General features: G+C 44.2%; 1 protein-coding gene across 1 annotated transcript in view; it reads right to left on the reverse strand.

Moving 5' to 3' along the window:
* LOC147731271 (transient receptor potential cation channel subfamily M member 8-like) overlaps positions 1-16342 on the reverse strand; it is a 416422-nt gene that overhangs the window by 119387 nt on the left and 280693 nt on the right. The window contains exon 19 of the mRNA XM_086954174.1: positions 10761-10873. Coding sequence (XP_086810300.1) covers positions 10761-10873 — 113 coding nt within the window. The remainder of the gene's footprint in view (positions 1-10760; positions 10874-16342) is intronic.

Raw genomic sequence — 16342 nt, forward strand, 5'->3', positions numbered from 1 at the left:
CAGGAATAGAGTTCCCCGCCCTGAAGCGCATGGTGGATACAGTGCCGGCTGTGGCTAATTCGGCATTTGAGGCGCAACTCTTTGCAACAGCCTTCTGCCTGGCTTTCTTCGGAGCCTTTCGGGCCAGCGAGTTGGTGGTGAAATCCAAAACTGATAGGTCTGGGAGAGCCCTGGACATGATAGACGTTTGTGCCAGGGATTTGCTGGTTCTGTGGCTGCGCAAATCTAAAACTGATCAGGCTGGTAAAGGTGTGGCCATAACATTGCATGCATTCGAGGACCCTAGGTACTGCCCGGTAACTTTGGTCAGGGAATACCTAAAATCAGACCCCTGCTGGCGGGCCCCTTCTTGATTCACGCAGACGGCACGCCATTGACCAAATTTCAATTTGAGCGAGTGATGGAGAGGGTATTGGCCAAGGCGGGCTTGTCAGTTGCAGGGGAAGGACAAAAATTTTCCAGTCATTCCTTTAGAATAGGGGCGGCTACTGCAGCATATAGGGCGGGGCTGGGTGAAGAAGGGGTCAAACGAGTGGGGAGGTGGTCGTCCTCCTGTTATCAGAGATATGTCCGCCCATGAATATGACAAGTGGCGAAGGCCATATTTATGGCATGATGGGTAGAAGGAGCCATTGTGCGGCAGGCCATGGCACAGTAGATTCATTTTGTGGTGTTGTTTTTATGTAATGCCAATTTTCAGGATGGCTGATACTGTTTGAGTTTTCGTTTGCTGTGCAGGTCATTATAAATAAAACAATAATGCCAACGGTGTCTTTTCTTACAGTTGACTGTTGCGTATGGGTGATGGGCCATTCGTATGTTACCAGGCTGGAACAGTGGGCGTCATACAGGAAGTGGGATTTGGCCTTTGCAAGGACAGGAATAGTGTGGATGGGCTCCCCGGGAATGAGATGGGGTCATCTGAGGCGCAGACTGGACCAATGTTTGTCAGCACGGGGGGGCCTCCCAACATCCTCGTGATACATCTGGGAGGGAATGATCTGGTGACAATGGGGAGGAGAGCATTAGTGGATGCCATGCAGAGGGATGTAACCGCTATAACGAACAAATTGGGGCCACTGAATTAATATGGTCGGAGATTGTCCCCCGCAGGGCCTGGAGGGGAGCGCGGTCACCCCTTGCCATCGAGCAAGGCAGGAGGAGGGTCAACAGGGCCATGCAAAAATTCATGGAGAAGAGGGGCCTGGGGTTTATTAGGCATGCGCTGATACAGGAAAGGACTGTGGGTTACTATGAAAGAGATGGGGTTCACTTGTCTGGTATTGGGATGGATGTTTTCCTCCTTGACTTACAGGAAGCTCTGGCAGCAGCAGGGTGCCAATGATCTTGAGGGCACTAGGGTGTAACGGAAGGTAACTAGGTGGTGGGGGGGCTCTGTCATCGACGGGGGCCTCCTCCAGAGCTGTGGCGGAGTACAGGGCGATCTGGAAGCAGATGGACAGTAAGGGTACCTCTGCAGCAGAAGGATACAGTCAATACCTCTGCCTGGCACAGTAGGGGTGCCTGAGCCAAGAACCTGGAGCCGAGGGGGTTCCAGGAAACAGCGTCGGCGCCCCGTTAGTCCATCGGGCGGTCGGGGGGCCTGAACCGACCGGGGGTGTGCCTCATCGCTCCGCCCTGACAGGGGGGGCGGGAGTAGAACGGAATAAAGTGTTAACGTATTGCACCGTCAAGAGCATCGACTTACCGTGCAAGATGGCTAATTAGGCATGCGGGTCAGCGAGGGGCTGCCGCATTGGATCGCCTGTAAGATGACCCACCTTATCTGCTACTTGTTATGCAAAATAAACATGCACCACCGTTTCCCACAATTCTGTCTCATGAGTCTCCTTGGTATGAAAGTGGTATGGGGCTCAAGGTGGCGCGAGCGCTGGCGGTGTGGGCACTATGCCGCTGGCCGCGCGACGCGAAGGGGAGCTAAGCGAGACAGCGCCTTAGTACCACATGCCGCGCGAGCTGAACGATAGCGCGCCGGCCCTGGAGCCGCCCCTTTTCCAAACGACCAATGGGTGGCGACACTGGGCAAGCGGGAGGCGGACTCACGGGACCTATAACTAGCGCAGCTAACATTGCTCGGTCTTTTCCTGCCGCGTTTCCTGGGCTGCTCTGCGCTGCTCCCACCCTGGCCCTGACCCAGCAGCAGAGCGGCAGGCGAGTTGTGAACAACTAATGGTCTGTTTTGTGTTGCAGGCGGAGTCACAGGGCGATCTGGAAGCAGATGGACAGTAAGGGTACCTCTGCGGCAGAAGGATACAGTCAATACCTCTGCCTGGCACAGTAGGGGTGCCTGAGCCAAGAACCTGGAGCCGAGGGGGTTCCAGGAAACAGCGTCGGCGCCCCGTTAGTCCTTCGGGCGGTCGGGGGGCCTGAACCGACCGGGGGTGTGCCTCATCGCTCCGCCCTGACAGGGGGGGCGGGAGTAGAACGGAATAAAGTGTTAACGTATTGCACCGTCAAGAGCATCGACTTACCGTGCAAGATGGCTAATTAGGCATGCGGGTCAGCGAGGGGCTGCCGCATTGGATCGCCTGTAAGATGACCCACCTTATCTGCTACTTGTTATGCAAAATAAACCTGCACCACCGTTTCCCACAATTCTGTCTCATGAGTCTCCTTGGTATGAAAGTGGTATGGGGCTCAAGGTGGAGCGAGCGCTGGCGGTGTGGGCACTATCTTGCAGGTGAAGCAGTAAAAGCGGTAATCAAAACATTACCGCAAACTGATGAAGTGCCAGATCAAAGACGCATTAAATCGCAAATTCAATCTGATGCTGAATGTCGATTACAAAAGATTTATTTTCAATCAGGAATGACAGAAAGCTGGTGAAACAATCGACAAATTTGTTGAGAGACTTGATACGCTCATCAAACACTGTAAGTTCAATGAATTCAATGTTGAAGTAGCTATACATGTCCGAGTTATCAACTGAAGTCTATCAGATTCCCCCAGACGATGAATGCTGGGAGAAACCCTCAGTCTGGAGCGAGTTCTCATGGCTGCCAGAGCTGAGGAACATGCTGATCCACAAGCTGCTGACATGGAGGCTGGAGAAGCCCAATATGAGTCAGTCATGAACTTGAAAAATAAACAGAAACACAAAGCTGAAGGACACAAAATGATATCTCTAAAGAAATGAAACTGCTTTAGATGTTGATTTTCATTTCCGCACAAAGGTAAATATTCTGCCATTGGACAAGTATGCAAAGGCTGTGGGAAGGACAGCCATTTTGTATTGGTTTGCAAGGTGAAGGAACAGCTAACTACATCACAATGAAAAAACAAAATGGATGCCTGAACGTTTCAGAAGTGACATTCTACGCATGCCCACAAGGCCAACCGGCAACATCTGCTGAGTCAAATCGACACTAAATGAAGTAGATTGTTGTCTAAATCTTCATCCAACATTTCTTCAGTTATATTGTGAAGTGACAGTGAGGAAGACAGATATGCAACGCAGATGTTTCCCTCAGAAAAACATGTTAATGTTACACTGGCAGTATGCAGAGAAGAATTAGAGTCAAACATTCGACGAGTAAAATCACATAACTTATTCAAATATTGTCCGAAAATTACACTTAAAGTAAACAGTTGCGCCATACCTTTTATTATTGACAATGTTTGTCGATAAACTTCATGCCTGAGGAGAACACACTGAACTGTCTCTATTGCCCCCTCACTCAAAGACTAAAGTGTATGCATGGGCTGCATCAACGCAATTAAAGAGTCAAGGTTAGTGGTCCTGGATTCCCTGCGGCCGGCACAGGCACACCGCCACGGGACAGAGACTTGCAGTGCACTGAGGTAGGGCCACGCGAGCTGAGCGGGTCCTCGTTGATGTCTAAGGTGAATGTCGCGGAGGGTGGAAGGTGTTCTTCCAGGGCACGATGCAGAGGGCAGAACCAAGCAAAAACAGGCAATATGGAGGATATGAATGCTACAGACTCATTTTGCCTACGAAATCAGTGTCAGCTACATGATGATGAAGACAACCCCCAGGCTATATACTCAGACGCCACCAAAGTTCAACCAGTGAGTGTCCATGAATGTTGGGGAACAGACTTAGTGGAACCGGAGCTGAAACGGTTAGCAGTCTGCGATGAGACCTGTACAATGATATAAACTCTGCCATAAAGAAATCAAGACTCAGTTCAAAATGTGTGACCTACTCGACCGCAGTGTAGGCAGTAGGCAGCAGACAGCAGGGGCGGCCAGCCACGTGTCGTTGGCTTGCGATGCACAGAGTTAGTGACACCAGAGCAGTTGTTGGTAGTGTTCGATCACCTCCGTAACGATGATCCTTTTTTCCTCCGGACTGAAACCCGTCTTCCTCGTACACCTCTCCTTGCGTACAATGATATGAACTCAGCCATTGAGAAATCAAGACAGTTCCAAATGTGTGACCTACTGGACCGCAGTGTGGGCCAAAGGCAGTAGTCAGCAAGGGACCACAGACACGTGTGGTTGGAATGCTATGCATATAGTTGATGGCACCACATTGAGGGAATACAGTGATATTAAACGTCCCATTAAGATATGAACTCGGCCATCAGGATATCAAGACTCAACTCCGAATGTGCGACCTACTTGAGCATAGTGTAGGCCGGAGGCAACAGTAGATTACTTCAACTAGTAAGGAGTGCTGGGGGCCTGTGTCGCGAAGGCCAGCGATGGTCTGAGGAGGCTGCCAAGGTCACGGTCCTTCGGCTTGGAGCTTGCACCGGCACGTGGTGGGCCCTCTTTGACAGACGCCCGTGTCGGCAGGTGAGCAGTGAGGCCTGCGTGCGCAGGGGCAGGCAAGACTGGTTCAGAGACCAGCGGCACGGGGTGCAGCAGGTGCACAGGATTGCAGGTAACACTGCTCACGTCATTGACCTCATGAGAGGCGCTGCCCTGGCAGACACATTGGCCATTCCGGAAGAGAACCACGCCCAGAGCTACGTGCTTTTTATTCACACCCCCACTCTGGCCTGGCGTTCGCCGGGCCAGCCCACTCCACTCACCCTTACAGGGGGGATGTAACAAGCTACATTTCCGCGATCTTCTCCACTGGCTGAGGTAACATGGTTGCATAAACTGTCCCCTACACTCCAAATACCAGCAGTGTATGTGTGGTCTGCATACTGCATTCTGTCTAGCACATCCACGCAACACTTGACATTGTGTACATTCTCATTCATGGGTCACTTGCCCCCTTCACACATGCCTGGTTCCCACCTCTCCCCACAATCTGCTATTGTGTGGCAGAGGTGCCATGCCATTGATGGCTCATTTACATGGCTAGCCCAGGTTACCACAGTAAGTTGTGCTGTTGTGTATGATAAGTGAGCATGTTGTATGTGAGTTTGTAAAATGTACATAACGAGAGATGTGAGCTGCATGATTGTGGAGTTGGGGTGTGTGGTGTGTTCATTTGAAACTTACCAATGAGCAGAGCATTTCCATAGATGCTATCCTGGAAGCACCGGTTGATGATGGATTGTTGGAAGATGTAGGAATCATGCACACTGCCTGGGTAGTTGGCAACGACATTGGTGAAGAGTCCCCGGTGGTCCACTATTGCCTGCACATTGATGGTATGTGTGTGCTCTCTGTTGCGGTAATTGTGTGCTGTGTCGGCAGGCGGCACAAGTAGGACATCTGTGCAGTCAATTGCCCCCAACACCTGCAGGAAGCTATATATGGCGTAGAAGCCTTGCTTTTTCTCCAGATGTTCCTGCGTAGTTTGGGGTAAGTGAAGGTGCTGGGGTACCAAGCGGATGATGGCATCCAAGACAGTTGTGAGGAACTTTGATAGGGCTGGCTGTGAGACTCCTCCGACTCTGGCAGTTGTTGGTTGGAAGGAAGGTACCAGAGGCCAACAGAAGAAGCACAGCCAGCAGCTTTGTCTGCTGAGGGATGTTGGTTGTCCACTGTGTTGGTACCATCAGCCTGTGGGCTATGATGTTCCGCATGTGGAGGATGGTTGTCCTTTTGAGCCTGTAGTGGGCAATGCTATCCTCTGGTGTTAGGTCTGTGAGGCTGGTGCATTTTCTGAATGTCTGCTGTCTTTGTCTTTGCTGCCTCTGTGGTAGTCCGGGGGGAGGGAGGGAGGGACCGGGGCGGGGTGGCAGGCCTGGGGTGGCGGCCGTGGGTGTTGTGGCCCTCTTGGGGCTCTGAGCTGCATGATCATAAGCTCCATGGCATCTGTTGTTCTTCTAATGCGGCTCTGGGCTCCCTTTTATGGTGCTGGTTGTCGTCCAAATTTACACCAGGTAAGAGCAGGTGTTAAATCCCTACTGCTAACGCACCTTATCGCCTGTTTTGGGATCTTACCGCAGATCTGGCTGGTCTTTGAGAATACTGCGGAGTGGTGTTATCGCAGCTTTTTGCACGGGAACGCCTACTCTGCATATCATTAGCGTTAGTTGCCGGGGTCATCTGTGGCAAAGTTTTTTATGGCTGCTATCACAGGTAAACTGGTGATATCGGCTGTTAGCACCAGCTTGTGAATGGGGGGATACATTTATCACCAAGTTGGTTGCGATGAAGTGCCGATAACTCGGCAATACGTCCTTGAGAATATGCCCCAAAGTGTCTTTTAGGAAATTACATAGTTCAGTACTTCTGGTTGCAGGGACGGCTATACTGGGGGAATGTTAAAAGTCTGCCTTAGAAAACAATGTCTGCAAGCTGAGAAGATAAACTCATGGGTAAGGACTAGAATGAGGAAGAGCATTACTCAGGGTAATGAAGATTACTGGATCATCTCACCATTCCAAATCATAGCACACCATACTTAGCAGCACACAAAGACATATTTAATGGGAGGTAGAATTAACATAATCAATAAAATGACACTCTATGCATCCACGAAAAGCGGAAATCACGAACTAACTGAGATTTACTGATTGTTGTGTGCTGTAGGATAACAGTCTGTGGTTACCATTCAGAGAGGCCTCTATTTTCAGGCTCATCTAGATGAGTCCTTGATGCCCCTATCCAAGCATGCAAAAGGATCAGAATGGCTGCCGGCCTGACAAGTACCCTATGGTGTTTGATACATAAGAAGCCCATGTGCCAACAGCAACTGGGCCGGTGGAGAGCATTAAGTGAAATGTGAAAACAGCAAAGCCAGGGACACAATATATTCACCAATCCTGCATACCTCAAGCGCTATGAGACCTTATGGTGATATATGCGCTCTACAAATACCAAATACAAATACATACAAATACAAAAATACGTGCATGTGAGTAGTGATGAGTGATAAGCAGGGTCAGACTGGGACAGAAAATAGACCCTGGGACAAACAATAAAGGTGGCCCCCATTAGTGAACTAGAAAGCTTAAAAGGTGGTCCATGTTTAAAAATTAGGGCAGTTTAGAATTTATAAAAGCAGGCTGTATAGGTGTTTTGCCAGGTTTGGGAGATTGCATGGTTTTGAGCTTAATGCAGACAATTTTTGTTTTAATATCGTAATATTGCCCTGTAGGCTTGTCCGACCATTGCTTAAGAACACCCTACAAATAAGGACTTCTACATTGATAGTGTTGATGTATTTAGAGTGGGAGGTAGCACTCAAGGATCCTATGAAAAAAGCGAGCCTACGGAACACGAAACAATAGAAGCAAAAAATATAAGCTAAACTAATTATAAAAATGGTCAGAGATCAGAGAGAACATTTAAACTGTGGTCACAAACACTTGCACAGAAGTTAAGTCTAGGGCCCAGATTAAATAAAAATTAGGGATGGATGGAACTTGTGAAGCTACCTTTTTTGGGAATTCAGTCGAGTTACACAAAAACTCCATGAGATTCCGCAGAGTTCCGTGAGCATGAGGAAATCAGTATGTCGAGCTGATTTTTAGCACAGGGAGCTTGTTTCATGCTGCAAAAGCAGCGCAAACTGCACCGCATGGTTCGCCATAGGCTACTGCTTCTTTGCTGCCAGTCAAGTAGATTTTCTACTCGAGCGACAGTTTTCTCAACGCGAATGGTCATGACCACCTACTTTGAGAAAATATCGCTGGGTGCCGTTCTATCGCCCGAAATCTCAGTAGGAGGCAGAAATTCTTACTCATCAGCATAACATTGGCAAGCAGCGCATGAGAAAAATCTCTGGCACGCAGGGGTCAGCGGAGATTTGCCCACTTCGCATTATGCTTGTAATGCGGAGTGGGCAAAACGCTGCAACTCCGCCAGCGAGCGGAATTTATCACCTACCTGTACTAAAAATGAACATTGCATGTAAATTAGCAGTGTGGCATTGCGTGAAAAAGTAACGCAGCATTGCATTTTCATAAATTTTGTGCCATAATTTCCAAAGAATGCGGCTATGGCATGTAAATAAGCCTGATTACTGTTATGTCAGGGAGCACTGTGAACGCTATTTTTTTTGTTATTTGTACTCAAGACAAAAAAAAATGAGTACAGCTGTCACTAATAGGACCGCCCCAACAGTGATTCATGGAATACGTGTACCTTTCACAAAAGTCACTCATTTTGTATGCAGAAAGATGATACAGTGTTAACCACACTCACTGCTGCCTATATTTTTTAGCCTGTTTTCATTTGGTGCTAGGATTCCAGGCACAGCAGGTGGAACTAAACTGTGTGACTTTAGTTCATGGGGCTGTTCGTGTAATTGTTCACTTGATTTCCCTTTACCCTTTACCTTTCCCTTTAGATAACTTCTTAGGGATTTTGCTTTAAGTGAAACAATAACATTTAGCACTGCTTCTGCTTCAACTTTTGGTACAAAAAACATTTTGCAAGCAAATGGGGATAGCAGCGTTATTTTTGGAGCTTTTTGTCACTATAGCACCCATGCAGTTCAGAAAGTGCAGCAGGTCAAAGGGCAATGACAACAAATCTCCTGTAGAAACACCCACCTGTGATCTGTGCAGTAGTACTCATAAACTCCAGGAGGAAGGGACCATTGAAAATAGTAGACAATTCCTTAAAAATATAGCACTCATGCAGTTCATAAAGGCTAGGTCATAGGGCAATGACAACAAATCTCCTATAGAAATACCCACCTGTGATCTGCGCAGTAGTACTCATAAGCTCCAGGAGGAAGAGACCATTAAAAACAGTAGACAATTCCTTAAACAAAATCGGGCATGGTTGAATGACCGACAAAAATATTGCCAAAAAATACTGAGGACATAAATACTGACTTTATATATGTTGTATGTAAAGCAAAAAATATAGACAACAAAAATAAAGAAGACCACAATATTGCCTAAAAATGAATGTCTATGGAATTTTAACTATTATCCACTAAATAACCATTAAAATATATATTTCCTTTCAAAATAGTATTACATTTACAAATAATGTACTAATATAAGAAATATGAATAAATAATAGTTTATAAAAATAAAATAAAAATAAATAATTTACAGCAAATATAAAAATAATAAACATATTTTAAAACAATTTAATTATCATTAAAACGAATAAAATCATTTGAATAAAAGGAATTATGGCAAACACTGGATATTACAAAATGTAGAATAATTTACAATAACATAAAAAAGTATACAACTAATTACTAAAAAACATTATTTACATTAACCTAACTTTTAAGATGAAAACAAAAAATATATATTAAAACAACTTTAAAAAAATCAAATACAAAATGTAGATCTGGAGGTTTAAAGTTCACTACTCCCACTCGAACCTGAGCAACAATAAGGAAAGTGTAGGACTTTGGAGGGGGGAGATTTACTCTTGCAACTCCAACGTAACCACTGTAAAGTGAAAGAGTTGGACTTTTGAGGGCTTAGATTTACTGTTCCAACTCCAACGTAAGCAACAGTCTGGAAAGTGTTAGAATTTGGAGGATTTAGTTTTACTATTCTCACTCCAACCTGATCAACTGCTGTGTAAGTGTTTGGAGGGGTGAAATCTACTGTTCTCACTCCAGCATGAGCAACAGAAGAGAAAATATTAAACTCTGAAAACTCTGATTTAATTTTCCCTATCCTAAATGAATACAACATAAATTAGATATATACAGAATAAGCAAACATAAAATATATTCCCATGAACAAATCAAGAAAAATAATTGTAATCTTATACAATTTATATATATATATATTAATGAAACTAAAAACGCAACATGAACATGAATAATTATACATAATTTTTTATATTAAATCAATTACAATTTTTAAACAATAGATTTGAAATACGTCTCACGCACTAATAATAAAATGAAAGAAAAAACGTAACATTTATTATCAAATAAAAAAAAGCATCACTAAAAAATAACGAAACACACTTTACATTAAAATAATAGCAACTAATTACACAAAAACAAATACAATTCAAATAACTAATTAAAATACCATGGAAATATTATGTATGCCTACATTTAAAAAACAATATAAAAAACTTCAAATAATGATATTCTTACCTGTTATATTCTGTCCCACGATATTTTTTAACAATACTGGTGTTTCACTATATTTTACAAATAATATTTTGTGGGATACATTCGTTATATGTGAAAGATTACTCGACCCCAGTACTACCTCCCAAGCAGAGGAAGTATCACCTGGATGAGAAGTCTTTTAATTTCCTTCAGTCAATTCCCTCACAGATTTGTGAAATCCAGCGTTTAATTGATTTTTCAATAAAAGACCAAAAGGGCAGACAGCTGTTTCCTTGTAAAGAACTGAAAGTGCCCCATGGACCCTGGAACAAGATAGGTCTGGGGTTCTGTAGAATGGTTGTTCGACAACAGGGACTACCTGAAGGAGATGAAACCGCAGGCAATCAGGGGGAAGATGAACACACTCAGCAGCACCTTCCAGGAGGGGGTGTCCATGGCTATGTGCCCATGCCACTGCTTGGACACAAAATCCTGTGAAAGTAGGAAGAAAAGAATAGTGGTAATGTGTATAGCACAACTCACAAGATGAATTATCTTTTGTTATTTAACAACTGTGTTATGATAGTAAAATTCTCACACCAGGATGAAGATGCAGAAGAGATAGTGTTACCATCACCAAGCTGGAGTAATCCACAATGACAATTGGAGATGACAGTAAAGAGCTGGATTAACAGAATGTACCAGTGAAACCATAATATCAGGTGGGAATATAACCACAAGGAATAATAATGATAATATTATAGTGTAGAAAATAGTACATCAAATACCATGAAAACATAATTTGTAGACGAAAATCAGATCATGACATAATTTGTTTGCACAAAGGTATAGTACGCACACCCCTAATTGTCGCTCCCCCCTCCCTCCCATTTTAGCAAATACAAACATATAGCCAAGGGGATTCGGAACAGAGAGACACTCAGAGTTGAACATTGACACTTTATCTACACTCCAGGTTTGTATCCATTCTCTAGGGTAACATTGAGACACACTCAACTAATTCTTCCAGGATTGGAACATTAACTACTTTTACAGAAAGTCAAAAGTTGTACTGGGCCCAACACACAAAACATGGACATCTTCACACAATTCAATTGGTCATATCACCAGTGGCGGCTAGTAATTTTAGCAGAGATGCGGGTGGACGTGACACACACACATTCACTCACACCCATGCATTCACGTGCTTGCACACAGACATACATCCACATACACACACACACATCCATTCACAACATTCACGCCCAAATATTTATATAAACAAGCATGCATGCACCAGACATTAAAAGAATCACACCTGTGCTACTCTGCCTCGGAGGTCCTAGGAGGATTGGGACTGCGGCCTTCCCTCATTGACTGGAGGTAAGGCGACAGTCTCTACCTCATCACAGAGTGGGATGGTGTCAGTGAGAGTTGCTGACTCCACCCCACTGTGTGACGAGGTGGCGGTGTTTGACACTCAGCCCTGGGCACTTCAGGCCTAAAACTGAAGCACCCAGGTCCGAGGCAATCAGTGACACTCCCCTTGATCACTGAGAGGATGAAGAGGTCACACCCACAGGAGCTGTGACATCCTCAGCATAGCAAAGTTCAGCTCAGGCAGCCAGAAGCTTACGTACTTAGTGCTTGTCTAGCTCCTGGCTGCCTGACCTAAAAATAAAGAGTGTTTGTGGCTGACCTTTGCAAACAAAATATTTGAAGTGTCTGACCACCCAGTAGCATCCAAGGTCATCACTGTCTACCACCCAGTAATGTTTCTCTGGTCCCTTCCAGGAAAGGAATGCTAATGCTACAATAGGTTTTTTCCCATCTACTTGTTGCTTGATGGTAGCACCCAATCCCTTGTTACTGGCGACCATGGTCAGAGTGGCTGGTCAATGGTCAGTATTTCAAATCTATTGTTTAAAAATTGTAATTGATTTAATTTAAAAAAATGTATGTATCATTTTTCATGTTTATGTTGCGTTTTTAGTTTAATTAATGTAAATACATTGTATAAGATTACAATTATTTTTCTTGATTTGTTTATGGAAATATATTTTATGTTTGCTTATTCTGTATATTAGGGTAACATTTTCCCTGAGATGGGTCCTTTACAATAACTCATTTGACTTGAGAAAATGCATATTGGCAAATTGCTTCCCCTGAAAACTGTACATTTTATGAACAGGCTATGCAAAAATGTTTACAAATCGGCAATAAAAATCCACAAATCCTAGGAACAACTTAACCTCCTCCTTGTTGGAGCAGCAGCTTTTTTGATAGGCTCAACAAGGTTCAATTTGGGCCTCATTCCATCACGGGAAATAGTATGGACAAGGTCCTAACGGATACCACCCAATTGCAGTACTTGTGCTTCGTAATCAGGCGCAGCCGGTACAAGTAAGAGTGGGGGGTGGGGCAGGGGGAGTCGACAGATGACGGGATAAGGAAAATAAAAAAACACTTACCATGCACTCGTCAAACCTGTGAGTTGGCAATGTGGCGAGCATCACCTGTCGACTCCCCTTTCCCGCCCTACTGCGCCTGTTCTTAATAGTGCATTCTGCTGATCTAAGTCCAGCAGAAATTCTCTATGGGTGGCATTATGTTCCTTTTCAGTCGCACCAAACAAGCATTTGTATGATAAAGTATTTCAGTGTCATCAAGAGGGTTGAAATCCTCCACATTACAACGCATATCTCGTGAGCAGTTATTCATTTTCATTGTTATACATTTGTGAACAAAACTCTAACTGTATTTCTGTCATAGCGTGCTTTTTGTTTGCAGGATTGTGGCAACATTCACAGTAATTCCAAGGTCGCTAACAGTAAATAGACTGCATAGCCAGGGCCTCTCGCTTCACTACTTTATTTTTTCATTACTGTGCCATTGGTTATTGTGCATTGTGTTTTGTCTGCCATAGGAATTTCCATTTATATCATACATATATTGATATATTCTTAATATATTAATATTGAAGTGTTTTGTGCTGCAGAATCTTGCTAGATTTGCACATCTTTATTGCAGCTGTGATAGTTGTGATTTACTGTAGCTAGGCCTGCACTAGATCACTACCCTTCAGTTAGCCCTTGTCTGCAATTTCAAGTCGACTCACGAAGGGTTAATTAGGCCATCTTTCCACCACAGAACAAGAACCTGATGCCTAGTCAGTAAGGAATCATGGTGCTTGGTGACATTTCCACTTAAGCAGTGTTTAATTTGTAAAAGAAAGAGTGCCGGTGCCCAAAGCTCTGCTTAGAAGCTCGGGCGGTGCAATTAAATGTCGGCGCAAGGAATACCAAGGCTGGTAGTCTTTAATCCACCAGCACATACTCATTACCAATTTATCTAACTCCTGCAGGTTCCTGCTTTCTTCCTTTGTGACTGTTCTTTCTATTCCTCCGTCTTTCCGATTTGTGTGTTTTTCTCTCTCAGTAATTATCTCATGTGGAAAAATAAGTGCAGGTCCCCAAAAATAAGTGCCAGTGGGGGCCGGCTCAAATTAAGCACTGCAACTATGCACATCTGGAAAAAGGTCTTACACAGAGAGTTTGAACTTTGAGTTAAGTAGTGAGGATCCAATGCCACAAAAAGATTAACCTCATTCAATGATGTATAGTGCCTTGAATCTGCTGTCCAACCAGAAATCAGAGCAGTTTCACAGCACTGGTACACTGTGTACGTTGTGAATAGTTTGTTTGATCAGTCATGCAGCCTCCTTTTATTGTGGCTTCACTCAATGTAGAAGATATTTTGGAAATACTCTATCAAAGTGCATTCTACAGGAGATGATCCAAAGATAACCGAGGAGCTCTCTTATTACTGAATCTTCTGATAGTCTGTCTTCACTGTCACTGGACTCTGACAGCCTTATACCACATTCCGAGGATTGTGACCTCTGGGTTGACAAGGATGGAGTATATGGCTAGTGCCTCTGGCGAGTTATTGAGATAGGAACTAAACCCATGCAAATATTCTTGCAGGAAAGTTGTGAATTTTTGGTATGCGTCTTTATGTTGGTACCAGAGAAAGGGCAGCAGATGCTCAAGATCAGCATATCTGAAGAAGGTCATTGCTTAAGAACAAACCAATTTAAATAGCAGTATAAGATAAACATTAACATTAATAAAAAAGGGTTAAAAAGCTGAGTGCTGTAGCGCCCCACATGAACTTTTTTTGAAACTAGGACTGGAGTTGAGCTATGGTGACCGCTGTGAGATTAGACTCAGAAAACAATTAACCCGTGTAAAGATCTGGCTGGCAAGACTCATGCAGAACTATGAAAAGGTCATTTGTGGTGAAAATAGGTTTTCAAAGAGTCGGTGTCCCGACACTACTGACATCATTTACGGAAGAAATAAAAACAGAGACAGTGCCTGACAGAGACCCAAAGCCCACTTATACTGATTGCAGAAACTTGTTGAAATGTATCAAATGAAATAGCGATTGGTTCTGATATATTAAAAATACATGTACAGGGGACTTTGGGTAAGCTGCTTGAATGGATATATTTCTTGTCTATCTAATTTCCCTGCTTCTCAGTGTTTAACTTGTAAAAAAAAGTGTCAGGTTTCTAGCCAGGAGGACTCTGCACCCTTCAGTACCCATTGCCACTGCCAGCACTGCCGATAACAGTACCAACTCAACTACTAACTAGCACACTGCTACAAGTGTGGCAATTCAGCCTATATCCTACCCCCAAAGCTATAAAAATAGCTTGGGTGCCAGGTATTAGTTGTTTTTACTGCATACTGAATTAATAAACAATTGCTGTTCTGCTCATCTCTAAATTATGCAAACAGAGCCACCATATGGCAGCTGTCATAAGTGGCAGTGTCGACAATTAGTTGCCGGTGCCGAAGCACCAGAAACCACCTGCTCAAATTAAGCCCTGCTGCCTCTTACCATTCGTTGTATTTCGTGTGTTTTGATGGGATGCTTTGTGTTTAACAACTGCTTAGGTTTAGGGAACTACCCTTTTTTTGTTTTAGTACATGTGCTTTTTTCTCTCACTCCATCTTGCCTGTTTCTATGTTTCTTTCCAATCCTCAGCTCCCCTTGTTGCCCCCATCCCTACTATCCTGATTTTTTAAACACACCCTTCCACTCTCTGATGTTCCCACTCCTCTCACAGTTTGCCACCAGCATTGCTCTTTCTGATACCACCCCACCCCACCCCACTCTTCCATTGCCTCTATGTTCCATTTTATTTTTATTATTTTTTCTTTCTAAAAACAAACTTTTGTGCACTTTGGAGGTACTGCTCTAGGGGTGTCTGCCATCTTGAAACAAAATGGTTGCTAATTCATGATGCATGCACATGAAATGCATGTGTATTGATGCAAGCATACATATGTGTCATAACATTGGGGCTGCTCTAGATTCATGATTCATGATAACTACGCATGTGAGCATATACACCATTGTCCATCAGCAATAAATAATTTTTACTGCTGCTGATGCTGAGCAGCATGGCAAAAATATCTGGCAAAGCCAATAGGTCTGCACTGACAAAGCAGTTGTATTTTCGACTCAACAATAAGCCTTGGCAATGAAATCCGGAGTTTTCCATAGTCCGTGTTACGTGGAACTTGCGGAGTTCCGTAAAATTGCCCTCCGCATACCGGAGTTTTTTTCCTTGCTCACACTCATCAACATCAAGTTGGTGAGCACAAGCAAGGAAAACCCACCCCCGGCGAGATTTATCCTCATTCGCGTCCATCAACTTCAAGTTGGCAAGCAAGGGAAATCAACCTCCTGGTGAGATTTCACAATGTGAGTGGCTGAAAATGCTTGCGACCGCTCGCTTTGAAAAACCGTCCGTTCGCATTGAGAAAGCTGCCGCTGGATTAGAAAATCTACTCGTGCAGCAGAAAGGAAGCAGCACCCCCTTGAGCCCACTTGCGCTAAGCATGGTGCCGCTTGCGATAATTTCACAGCTCGGACAAACACCCAGCA

The sequence above is a fragment of the Lissotriton vulgaris genome, chromosome 2_1 (assembly GCF_964263255.1).
Source record: "Lissotriton vulgaris chromosome 2_1, aLisVul1.2, whole genome shotgun sequence".
NCBI lineage: Eukaryota > Metazoa > Chordata > Amphibia > Caudata > Salamandridae > Lissotriton > Lissotriton vulgaris.